Source organism: Austrofundulus limnaeus, unplaced genomic scaffold (assembly GCF_001266775.1).
Source record: "Austrofundulus limnaeus strain Quisiro unplaced genomic scaffold, Austrofundulus_limnaeus-1.0 Scaffold110, whole genome shotgun sequence".
NCBI lineage: Eukaryota > Metazoa > Chordata > Actinopteri > Cyprinodontiformes > Rivulidae > Austrofundulus > Austrofundulus limnaeus.
The window spans coordinates 1,314,266-1,327,018 of record NW_013952512.1 but is presented as its reverse complement, the minus strand read 5'-3'; the positions used below and the strand labels follow the sequence as shown (position 1 = coordinate 1,327,018).

The 12,753-nt window shown below is 36.1% G+C and overlaps 1 protein-coding gene across 4 annotated transcripts in view; it reads left to right on the top strand.

The window, feature by feature from the left end:
• Positions 1 to 12,343, top strand: part of postnb (periostin, osteoblast specific factor b) — a 13,843-nt gene extending 1,500 nt beyond the window's left edge. Inside the window, exons 2-22 of one of the 4 annotated variants that reach the window (XM_014014162.1) lie at positions 213 to 311; positions 4,007 to 4,071; positions 4,244 to 4,401; positions 4,482 to 4,646; positions 4,727 to 4,873; positions 4,958 to 5,099; positions 6,048 to 6,260; positions 6,360 to 6,494; positions 7,061 to 7,209; positions 7,368 to 7,504; positions 7,704 to 7,834; positions 7,932 to 8,062; positions 8,278 to 8,380; positions 8,503 to 8,570; positions 9,070 to 9,115; positions 9,219 to 9,248; positions 9,516 to 9,707; positions 9,787 to 9,834; positions 10,047 to 10,121; positions 10,213 to 10,242; positions 11,381 to 12,343. In XM_014014162.1, coding sequence (XP_013869616.1) covers positions 213 to 311; positions 4,007 to 4,071; positions 4,244 to 4,401; positions 4,482 to 4,646; positions 4,727 to 4,873; positions 4,958 to 5,099; positions 6,048 to 6,260; positions 6,360 to 6,494; positions 7,061 to 7,209; positions 7,368 to 7,504; positions 7,704 to 7,834; positions 7,932 to 8,062; positions 8,278 to 8,380; positions 8,503 to 8,570; positions 9,070 to 9,115; positions 9,219 to 9,248; positions 9,516 to 9,707; positions 9,787 to 9,834; positions 10,047 to 10,121; positions 10,213 to 10,242; positions 11,381 to 11,409 — 2,293 coding nt within the window. In that variant the 3' untranslated portion in view covers positions 11,410 to 12,343. Of the gene's footprint in view, positions 1 to 212; positions 312 to 4,006; positions 4,072 to 4,243; positions 4,402 to 4,481; positions 4,647 to 4,726; positions 4,874 to 4,957; positions 5,100 to 6,047; positions 6,261 to 6,359; positions 6,495 to 7,060; positions 7,210 to 7,367; positions 7,505 to 7,703; positions 7,835 to 7,931; positions 8,063 to 8,277; positions 8,381 to 8,502; positions 8,571 to 9,069; positions 9,116 to 9,218; positions 9,249 to 9,515; positions 9,708 to 9,786; positions 9,835 to 10,046; positions 10,122 to 10,212; positions 10,871 to 11,380 lie in introns of those variants that run through there. The other 3 variants (XM_014014164.1, XM_014014161.1, XM_014014163.1) reach the window with 3 other exon arrangements.
• The last annotated feature ends 410 nt before the right edge of the window (positions 12,344 to 12,753 follow it).

The window sequence follows — 12,753 nt, the reverse complement described above, 5'->3', positions numbered from 1 at the left end:
TAATTTGTGTGTATGGGAGTTAAATATACACTTACCCCTGTTTGATATTTTACTGTCATGTTTCAAAAGTACATAAATGGGTGTTTTTATTTTTGACAGTCAACGTATTTTTTAGAAGAACTGTTTCTGAAATAGTAATTTACAGGTAAACAATGTCTTTTTTAAATGCATTATTTTAATTGTTGTTCTTTTTTTCCAACAAATCTCATTAGACCCAATGTCTGTGCACTCCAGCAAGTCATGGGGACAAAGAAGAAATACTTTAGCACTTGTCGAAATTGGTACCATGGGGCCATCTGTGGAAAAAAGGCGTAAGTTTTAATTAAAAAAAAGTATGATTAAAGTAAAGAAAAAGAAAATCAAACTAGCTCAAGTGTTTCTGAATGTTTTTTTTTTCAGTCTTTGCTTTTTGGTCTTCTCATATTTTTTTTTTTTTGGAGGGTTTTCCACAGCAACAGACATCTGTTATGTTACTGTGAAATACAATAAAAAAGACATTTATGGAAGCAGCCTTTAACTCCTCATCTGGGAGACAATTGTAGTAGATCCCATAAATTCCAAAAAGGGATTTAATAACATTAGATGTCTGGTTGTCATTGGGCGCCACAGTGGTGAACCACTGATTCTAGGATATGATGTGGCTGCAGAATGCTGAATGCATTTATGACTGGAAAAACATTAAAACCTCTTTTTCTGCCATGATTCCAGCAGCATCAGCTTGTATGAATTCAAACACGGAGCTAAGCCATGTCTGCAAATGAGGGTCTCTCTAATGTACCTCCAGTAACATTGATCTTTATGCATAACTAAGTCTTTAGTTACGCATAACTGGCTCATTTCACTGAACCTGACAGGTGGAAGTATCCCATTAAAATATTTTTTCCCTTCAAAAGGATTGTTCTATATTAGTAATCAAAAGGCATTAAGGCCAAAGTTGTTTTTTTTTCCAAAAAACTAGCTAAACTTTCAGCATGTGCAGTAAATAAATACAATTAAGGTTATAAAAAAATATTTCAACTAAAGACAGCTGAAGTGGGACCCACTACCACTGGCTCTGTTATTGTTCCCCCCAAATTCCCAATGTCTGACATTTCCTGCTTTGAAAGCAACTTTAGACACAATCTGCAGGGGTTCAAGAGAACAAACTAATAGCTGTAAAGCAGTGGTCCCCAAACTACGGCCCGTGGGCCGGATCCTGCCCGCCTCCCCATTTGGTCCGGCCCCCAGAACAATACCAGAGAGCATTTAGTTATTTTTTTCATATATGTGTATTTGTATTTGATTATAAAGTTGGACTTTTGCAATAAAATGTTCCTTAGTTATGAACTATTTTCATTATTAACTATTATTAGTTAGTAACTATTTCATACATAAACGCATATAACGTGACATTCTGTTCCACCCTTCTGCGGTCTGTGCCCCTATCTGGCAACCCCCAGAAAAAATCCTAAACCCGCCCCTCTCAAAGAGAGAGAACGGAATAATGGTGAAAAGATTAGGTAAGAGAAAAATTGATTCAGAATGCAGGGCATTTAAGCTGCAGTGGACAAACGATTATTTTTTTTTTTGTTCATTTGTCAAGAGGCGGTGGCGGTATTCAAACTATACAATCTGCAGCGACACTATGAATCCCATCACAAAGACAAGTATGATAGTTTGCAAGGCCAAATGCGAGCAAACAAACTCTCAAAGCTAAAAAGTGGACGGTTAGCTCAGCAGAATACATACTGTGAAGAATCCAGAGAGGGTTATTTGATTGTGCTTTCTGGAAAACAATAAAATTTTACATTTAGGCACTCCTGCAATAGTCACACTTTTTCTGTTACAAACTGACTCCGGCCCCCCACCAGAGAAGGGAAAAGTTATGTGGCCCTTCCAGGAAAAAGTCTGGGGACCCCTGCTGTAAAGGATTAAAAAAGAAAGAAAAGTACTTGCTATGTTTGCATCAATACATCAGCCTTTTAAGGACCCTACATGAATAAAGATAAGTGGGACAGAACTACAAAAATATTTCTGTCTTGGTTTTCTTCATTTAGGATCAAATGCAATAAGATATAGCGCCACGTCAATCTAAATTAAAAAAGATGCTACTGTCATTCCAATCACTTCAGGTTATTACCAGGATGGGTTGAGACAAAGACTTGAATTGTGCTTTTCATATTGGTCCAACAGGGCTGAACAGCCAAAGTATTTCTTTTCAACTCACTGAGAGAACAGATCTGCTTCCAATTCATGTCTGAGTCCAAGAAAACTTTACCATTAGACTTTCAGACGGCCCACTGGCGATGTATCTCATTAGAAAAAAACCCACATACATCAGATAGAGGGTACTTTAACAAAGACTACATTATAAAGGGGGTACTTTATAACAAAGATATCAAGATTTGTAGTGGAACAGTAGTTTCATAAAGTCACTGATGGTCAAGAGTTTCCTGTTCTACTGCCAGACACAATCCGTCAATGTTGGAAAGCAATACAACCAGACTTCTGCTGACTCTGCCCCAGTGGGCTTCATGTGAGATCATCTCAGTCTCTGAAACCCCATTCAACCTTACTTCAAATACAGATGTTTTAGACATGCGGCTGGCCATGACCCTGGAGTAGTGCACTGTTAGAAACATCAGTGGAGGATAAAAGAAGAAAAAGCATTCCTCAGTAAACTTTCTGCTTTCAAAAGTCTTAACTCTTGATCGTTTAAGGATCTTGATTTGTAGCAATAAAATACTAATAGTGTCTGGCTTTAAATAAGCAAGTGTCCCTGGAACATTTGTTGAGTTTCTCTAGGCTGCACTCTTAAACAATACATACTTTGTGTACAGCAGTTTTATGTAAGTTCAGTCACAAATGTCCACTACAAAATAGAACTTTGGAACTTTCCTGTTGTACCAATTTAAAATAAAAAGCCTAAACTTCACCACACTTTGCAACATTAACATCATTTTACATTTTGTGGGATCATCATAGAATTTATAGACAAATGTGTTTGATTTTATTTTTACACTAAGAGATTAACAAGGAATTTGTATATAAAATGCAAAGGCATTACCTTGTTAACAGTTTTTATAATAATTTCTCTAACTGCATTAAGCTAAATGTTGGATCAGAGGTAACCTTTACAATAAAAACAGGGTAAACTACCCCAATAAAATCTGCAGCAAAATCTGGGTACATATGGTACTGTTTAACCCTAATAGTTACAAGAAAGTTTTTCTTGTGTCTTCAGGGATTTTTTTTTCAGAATATCCTGTGAGTTATTTAGGATTAGACATACATAGTTTTTCCATGGTTGAAGTCACTGTTGTAGTTCCAATATGGCTGAACATGCTGATGCAAGTCATGTTTTTATTGCACAGCTGCACTTTGAGTTCTACAATGCTCTCCGGGCTTTGATATTGGGCAAAAGATGAAATGAGGAGGAGAGACCAGTCGTCACTTGTTCCTCAACCAGTAAAGAAAAAAAAAACTAACAAAACAATAATGGCAACAGCAAAAAAAAAAAAAAAAGGAATAAAAACACTTGTGTCTAATTAAAGCTACTTTGGGGACTGGGTTTTTAATAATGAAAGAATGGTTAAAGTTGTTTTTAGCACAGACATAGAGTAAGCTAATGAAAACTGTTTGTTGTGTTGAACAACTCTATCTGAACGCCAAGCTTGCATTTGATCAAATATCAAGAAAAGTCCACACCAATTTGCTTCAAAATAGGATTTTGGCGTAACATTTTACTACTGTGTTGGTAGCATAAACCTCAAAGTACCCTTCCCATTACATTTTTGGCTCAAACTGCTGGATGAAATGGTTTGCTGGAATAAACCAGGAGATAATAAGATACATCTGGAAACATAAAAGTCTCTTCACCATCACCATATGATTCAACAGAAAACATATCAGCTGTGACAAAATCCAAATTTCTTTTACAACCATTGGGAAAGATTCTCGCAAACACTATTTGGAAGGAGGTGGAATATGCGTATTTGTGATATGTATGTTTTGTTTTTCCCTGCAGGACTGTGCTTTATGAGTGCTGCCCAGGATACATGAAGCTGGATGGCATGCGTGGCTGCCCTGCAGGTAATTTCTGTTCAAAAACAAAACAGGTGTACAAAAGTTGGATAAAGCCACATTCTGGCTGCTTTTAAATTTCAAAAGAATAAATAAAACACAATGAAATTTTATTGGCCATTTTTTAAGCAACTGTTCATTTAGTTGTTCTGACATTAAACCTAACTCATTTCTTTTTCAGTGGCTCCCATTGACCATGTATACGGGAGTCTGGGTCTTGTGATGGCCACTGCAACCCGAAACTATGCTGATATTTCTAAACTAAGACCTGAAATTGAGGGGCCAGGATCCTTCACTTTCTTTGCTCCCAGCAATGAGGCCTGGGAGGATTTGGACAATGTGAGTCAGGACAAAATATAAAAACTTCTTTTACATCTCTGTCTGGAAGATCTTAACATTTTGTACTTACTGTCCTACAGTCAGTAAGATCTGCACTGGTTAGCAATGTCAACGTTGAACTGTACAATGCCTTACATTATCACATGGTCAACAAACGGCTAGTGACCAAAGATTTAAGGAATGGGCTGACACTCAAATCAATGTACAACGACCTTGGTCTCTACATTAACCATTATCCCAATGGAGTAAGTATTGGCACAATAGACCACTTGTAATTATATAAATTAACACGCTTGCAGAGTATTAAAGTGTTTATAATGTGCAGGTGGTGACTGTAAACTGTGCAAGAATTATCTATGGCAACCAGGTTGCCACCAATGGAGTTGTGCATGTCATTGACCGTGTCATCAGCAGTGTTGGCACCACCATCCAGGATTTCATCGAAGTCAGTGATGACTTGACAACTCTGAATGTAAGTATAGCTAAACAAATGTTTCCACTTTTTTTTATTATGTATTGAAGTTCACCAAGCATCACCTGTAAAACCATCTTCTAGGACATGGTTCAAAATGCTGGATTGCTTGAAAAACTGGGTTCGCCAGGACACTACACTCTCTTTGCCCCCACCAATGATGCCTTTGATAAGCTTGGCAGCAATACCCTGGAAAGACTTTTAAGTGATAAGGAAGTTCTCAAAGGTAAAACCATTCATTTTGCAAAAGCTGTTTTTTATATCATTTCAGGTAAACAGGAAGGTCCACAACTAAACTGAATTGTTCTTGTTTCTGGTCAAAAACAACAGGTGCCAGAAAGAATATGGAACTTAAAATGTTAAAGAAAGAAAAGATGGATCAAGTCTTAGGATGTACAGTATGCACAGCAACGCTTTATTTTATGGTACCCTTATTACCATGTAATTACAAGGTTTAAAAAAAATGTAATTAAATGGTAATTACTACCTTATTGCCATGTAAATACATGGTATTGAGGGTACTAAAGAAAAACTACTGTTACTAAAACTACCTTTATTGGGTAACTACATTCAAATTACTATTCAATAATAATTCAACACTATATTTATAACCAAAATAATGCAACTAAATTTTGGGGCTAGTGGTTAATTGCAATAAAATATAACTTTAAAACTGTCCAAATTACCTACTACTTATTTAGGTGTTACATAGTGAATTGTAATACATTTCCAGGTAAGTGCTACATTACTGCAGACAATTACATAGTAAAATTGTACCCTAATTACCACGTAATTACATGTAATAAGGTAGTAATACATTTAATTAACATTTTTATTACCTTGTAATTACATGGTAATAAGGGTACCATAAAAGAAAGCGTTACCTGATTTATTTGTATAGGCACTAAGTAGCAGGAAGCCTCTTTGTGCAGGCTGAACAAATTGGGAACATACCCTTACCCGAGCTTACTATATAAGATCCGAATTGTTTTATACAAAGTTAAACATAGTGTCAAATCAATTCATCACACAAGAACCTGCAAGGAAAAGTAAGCAGTACTTATTCAGCAGCAGCATAACAGGATAAATAAATATATATTGTGAAAATCTCAAACGAACATTTAAATACACAAATTAACCACATACCAAATTAAAAGGCATGATCTTGTTTCAGCTTTGTTGAAGTACCACCTCCTGGACTCTGTCCAGTGCTCTGAGGCCATCTTGGCTGGAACTTCTTATGAGACTTTGGAGGGACACAACATTGAAATTGGCTGCGATGGTGAAAGCCTGACAGTCAATGGCATCAAAATGGTGCTCAAAAAGGACATTGTTACTACAAATGGTGTCATTCATCTTATTGACCAAGTACTTCTTCCAGATTCAGGTTAGTCTCCCATTTCCAGTTCAACATTTAATATGACATACCCAAAATTATATTCTGTCATTCATATGTTACTGGCGTCTTCTTTTTTTTTTATAATAGCTAAACAGGTAATGGAGCTGTTGGGAGATTCACTATCCACCTATGGCGACATGGTGGCTGAACTTGGTCTTTCTTCTGAAATGTCAGCAGAAGGAGAGTACACTTTGCTTGGTCTTCAGAATGCTGTTTTTACTGGTGAGTCACATAGACTTGTTATATCCTGTGCGCCCTTCTGTTTTCCACTCAGCAGGCAGCTGAAAATGAATGCTTGTTCAGGTGCAGTCTGAAGACATTTAAAATCATTTTAATTTCACTTGCAAATATATTTGTATGGGATCACTCTGTAGGTTTTTCCCACAATAATAATAATAAAAAATCCAGCTAAAGTATTTAAGATACATGAGCTACTCTAAAATGTATGTTTTTGTTTAATGTCTCTTTTACTGGACATGACAATCAGGAAAGTACAGTAGGTATGCAATGATTTTTAGACACCAGAATACTTGAATGTTTGTATTACAAGATGTAAAGTCCTAAAACAAACATACAGTATTAAAGTGATATTTGCATTGGCAAATTTGGTAATCTTTTGTCTTCATTTGCCATTGACAAAGTCATATTGTTACATAAGTAACACACAAATAAAAACTTAGCAAATAAGCCTTGGTTCTAAATACTTTAGCTGCTACTCCTGTATTACTGCGATAAGAACAATTTAGCGGTTTAACTTATTAAAGGAAATATTATTTTTGTATTTGCAGATGAAGTGATGTCAATGGATCAAAGGGATCTCAAACTTATCCTGGAAAACCACATCGTAAAGAACAAGTTTGGTTTGGGGCAACTGTACAACGGTCAGACACTGGAGACCCTCGGAGGAAAGACTCTCAGGGTCTTCATTTACCGCACGGTATGTCATCTCTTCAGAAGCTGTTCCCAGAAACTATGAATGTATACCACTAAATGAACACAACGTACCCTGCTCCTGTGGTTTTTCCCATCTATCATCATACTATTTTTGAGCAATCTCATCCACACTTGCGTTTAACTTGTGGATTTTGTCTGCAGGCTGTGTGCATTGAGAACTCCTGCATGATCAGAGGAAGCAAAGAAGGAAGCAACGGGGCCCTTCATCTCATGGGGGCTATGTTGAAACCATCAGAAAAATCCATGTTTGAGATTTTAACAGGACATGGAGGTTTCAAGTAAGCAAAGGAGAAAAAGTGTGTTGAGTGGAAAGAAAAACAACAACCAATTTTGGTTTTAAATTTTTTTTTTTTGCTACATCTCGTTTTCCACATTGACCATATAAAAATGACTAAGTGCTGTCAGTGCAGTTTGTTAGCCTTTGGTGGTTTTTAATAACAGCCCAGTTTTGTATTTTTCTTCCTCCTTTTGCTCTAGGATCTTTTTGTCTCTAATGGAAGCTGCTGGGCTGACAGACCTGCTCAAAACAGATGGAGGCTTTACTCTGTTTGCCCCCAGTGACAAAGCATTTGCTGGTATAAGTGACAGAGAGATAAGCTTGTTGAAAAGTAGGTTTATAATGATTTGATCTATTTTAGTTACTTATGATTCCAGTTGGCATTCATGTAAATTAATATATTATGTGTTTGCCATTGTTCATTTCAGGTGACGTTAATGCTCTCAGAAACATTCTTTTGTACCACTTCAGCCATGGTATTGTCATTGGTGATGGACTGGAGTCTGGAGTGACAAACCTTCTCAAATCTCTCCAGGGCACCAATCTCAAAGTGAAATCTGTAGGTATTAAATGAAAAAACAACTGACCACAGAACGTTAATCTTCATGCTTTTTCTGATGTTATATAAAGAGTTGAAACACAACTTTATATTTAGAAGTTATTTATGAGTTTTCATGTCTGGATTACTTGTGATGCCACAACAAACACATTAAAATTTCTCTGTGATTCCTGCCAAACTTAATTATCTATAATTGTTTTAATTGTTTACCTCAGGCTAAAGACATTGTGCAGGTGAACTCTATCAAACTCACAGCATCTGATAGCATGGCCACAAATGGCGTCATTCACTTTGTCGACCAACTTTTGTTCTCTGAGGGTAAGAATTTCTTCCCCTGAACCTTTTATATTCACATCCAGTTTTAAATATGTCAAATCGCACACTTGTTTTTGGAACCGCAGTCAAATCCTAAAATACTAACACCCTGTGCTGGCTTCCAGAAATTCCTGTTGGAAACCAAGAACTCTTTACACTGCTGAGGAGACTCATTACCTATTTGCAAATTAAGGTGGATCAAATTTTTATTAAAACCTGTGGTTATAAAAAGTAAGGTGTTTCTTTTTTGAACATAGTTCTTGCATATTTTTTGCTAAACAAATTTAGCACAAAAAGTATGGAAAGTATTTGGTTGGTTATTTCTTTGTTGTAACAATGCTTCTTGGCGGTGAATCTTAAATCGTTGAAAAGACTATTAATTTCCCTTTTAAATGGTGTCACATTTGTAAGGAACATGCATTTGTGGAATGATCAGTAGAGCTGAGTCTGTGGGTTGCACACAGGAAAAATTTGCCAAATCTTTTCTGCCAAACAGCTTCTTGCTGTTGCTATTGGCACTTGTTTTGAGCTTCTACCCCAGGTGCTGCCAGTCAGGTACCAATCCTAAGATTTATTGCCAAGAAGCATTGTTACAGCAAAGAAATAATCTATCAAACACAAATTTACTTCCTTTTTGTGCCAAGTATATTAACATAATTTCAATCCATTGACAAATTTCAATTGTTTTAAAGTATGTTCCAGGGTACATATATCAGGAAATACCCCTCACCTTTATGAGTAAGTACTTTCTACTCTACTTATATGGACGTGTTCTGGATTTCCAAAGCAGAGCACTTATTATTGATTTTATTTCTTTTATTTATTTATTTTTTTTACTTAGAAAAGACCATCACACATGTTGTCCATGAAGGTAATTCTAATTAAAGACAACTATGCCAAAGGGATTCTTACAATTTTTTAGATATGCATTTTAATGATACACTTGCATGTGTAATGTTTTGGCAAAATGTTATCAGAAAGCAGAAAAATCAAGTCTCATTTTAAAAAGGGAGGCCATGAATCACATTTTGCCAAAACATTTTTGGTCTTCTCACATTTTGCTGACAAAATGGATGAAATCTATGCATCAAACCGTCGAACAAGTTAAATAAAATGAACTGTTTCTTTGGTTTTCAAGCTTCTGAAGTAACCAAAGTGACAAGAGTTATAGAGGGGAAACCCTCCGTTACCAAAGTCACTAGGGTCATCGAAGGCAAGCCTACAGTCACCAAAGTTACCAGGGTTATTGAAGGTGAACCTTCAATCAGCAAGGTCACAAGGGTTATTGAAGGTCAACCCTCCATCACCAAGGTCACCAGGGTTGTCTCGGGTGAGTTGTCTTACCTCAATCTGTCAAAATACTCACCTGTTTAATCATTGCAAAAACTCAGGGATGCTTTTGATTCCAGGCCCTCAGTACTCCGTCAGCACTGGTACCACAAACATCGCCCTGGAAGGTAAAAGCATTTTAAGGCACATCTCTCAGGATGTCTGCTGTCGTTAAAGCTCCCAGTGGAAATGAATACATTTCCTTTAGAATGTTTGTACTTGTACAAGCAGACTATGCTATTAAAATGAAGTCACAGAGGAGAGTGACTTGTAAAATACGACATTTATTGCTTCTCAGATAATGTTGTTTCACTTAAGAAGAACTTTCTTTTTCCATCAGGAACTGACCTTTCAAAATTTACCATTGAAGGGGATACCGATTTTGACATTGAGCGACTCACCAAAGTCATCCAAAGTGAGTCTTCGCCATCTGTGTAGTTCCCAGACTCAGATAAATAGTTGTTTATTAATGTGTGATGTTTATATTTGCTTACTTTTTTTTATAGAAAAAAGAACTAGACCTGGAAAAGTATTAGGTAAAAAAACAAGGTTAAACATCAGTGAAACAAAACAATAGATCAATACTTGTTGTGAAATCATTTTATTTTATTTTGAAGCTTTTTGTGGCTGTCGGTTCAAGTCTGTGTTTGCATCCTTATGTCATCATGTCTGCCCTGCATCATAAATGTACTACACCCCCATGAGGGTGTAACTAAAGGAATTGTTTGACATTTTGAGAAAATTTCTCAAACTGCTTGTTTTCTTGCAAAAAAGGTTATGAAAGACTGATAAAACCCTTGTTTGTGCAAATTTGCCCAAAGTTGAAAAAGGGGGTAAAAGAAGCATAAAGAATTTGCTTGGTTTTATATCTAATATTATCTGAAGGTTTGGAGCTCACAATTTATCAGTTTTGCTTCTTAGTTTAATAGTAGAGCATGTATTTCACTGGGGATTATTTGATGGAAAAGGCCTGGGTCAGACTGAATCAGCCTCCTGGATCTCCATTTGCTCCCTCGCAACCTCAATAAAAAATATTTAAAAAAATGTTGCTTAGGGTTCAAGCTGAGAGGCAGGCCTGTACTTAACCTTGTGTAAAACCACAATGTGTTGTCTCTACACTTCACAGATTTAATAAACACTAATGAATAAAGTTTGGAGCTCCTGGTAGGTGTGTTGGGTTGTGTTTGTACAGGCTGGCTTGGCTGAGTCCTTCATTTTCCAGTTCTTGTGCTCACTTAAGCCAGCCGTTTGCTGAATCACACTTTCCAGACGGAGGGATGGTATCAGTCTTCTCTCCCAAACCTGGCAAGAAAACAACTAAACGTATTTACAAAAAAATAAAGTCAAACAATTCCTTAACGTTCGTTTGCTTTGCCACCACGATGGCTAAAGGCTAAGCTGATATTTATTTTGCCTCTGCAGCTGCAGTTCACATAACTTTTTCACGAGGCTCATCTCAAGCCAAGCATCCACATTGGCTCAGAGGTTTTATGGGGACAGTCATCTCTCCCAGCCTCTGCTGTGCTGAGCTTCATGTTGCCATATGGAGAGAGATGAGATCACAGCATATAGACTTTCCAAGCTTCCATGCACAGCAGATTTCATTTTCAGATGATTATATGTGCGACATGACTGACATTTATTTATCGTCTATATTTATTTATTTTTTGTCAGACGCCAACAGGAGGCGGGGAAGAATCTGAGAGTGGACGGGTGATAACGTCTTCCTTGAAAAGTTGGAGACAGACTGAGTCTGAAACTGATGTCACACAGAAGAGAAATCTAAAGTGTCAGTTCTGAAATAAAATGAGTTGCTGACAAAATAAATAAATAAAAAACCTGTTGTCATAAATATAAATGGAATGGTGCTTTTAGTGTATATATCATGGACCTTTAAATTCAACTTGTGCTAGAAGATAAATGGATATTTTTTGATTAATTTGATGATGTGGAAGGTTAGGGCAAGGAATTTTCAAGCCAGTTGACCAATCTTAAAAACATTTAATTTTGTTTGTTTGGTATGGTTTTGGTTAGAGGTAAATTCTAAGGGAAATATTGCAAGTTGTTTGGAAAGGTTTATTTTTTAACACGTTAATGGATTACAAGCATTGTGCTTTATCATTTTAACTGTTATTTTATTTTTTGCCTTTTTTTGCTTTGAGTTTTTAAGGTGTTGTTTACATTTTTGTTGGCTGATTGTGATAATCGGAATGATGTAACCAAATCCAGTCATTCTCCTTTCTGTTTTCCAAACATTCTACAATAAAATGCTTTTGGTTAGATAAATGATGTTAGCATGAAAAGTCATTTCTATGTCCTTACAAAGTAACTAGGTTGTAAGCATTACTTCATAATTTTTAAGAGCTTAAAGTATCTCGATTGAAATCTAAATATTTTGTCTTTAGTTTGCACTACAAAGTATGAGGTGGTTAAAGTCAACTCTAACATGTCTGAGTCATTTTGTTCAGTGGAACAGCCATTTGTGAGGTTAAAAGAGAGTTTGGCAGTCACAACCTTTGGAAACGCCTTGGAGGACATTTGTAAAACAGAAATCAAGCTGGGCTTGTATAAAAAAATGTTTCTTCAGAATAGTGTCTTGCTTATATTTCGCAAATAAAACTTACACTGAAAGACTAATTTATGTGTCCAAAGCATAAACTTAAATGTTTAATTTGAGTTTTAATGGAAGTAATTACACCAATAAAACTATCGAATAAACAAAAACGCACTTCTGTTTATTCGTAGAAATAACAGTTAAGTCTTACTTAACAGTAAAGTCAAATATAGAAGATGATGCGTAAGTCTTTTGTGCACACATTTGAATCTGGCGCAGCTCCAAGGATATTTGGCTCGTGTGTAAAGTTATTTTGCTTCTTTTTATGGGCTCTTAGATTGATAGAGTTGGATAAAAACTGGAGCAAAAGCCAAGGCAAAAAAGGTGTACAAAACAAAATCAAGACAAAAGCTGAAAATAATTTAAACATTTTATTTTTATTTATAGTCTTAGTTAAACATTCACTCAATACATCATACTCTTTACCAATTTT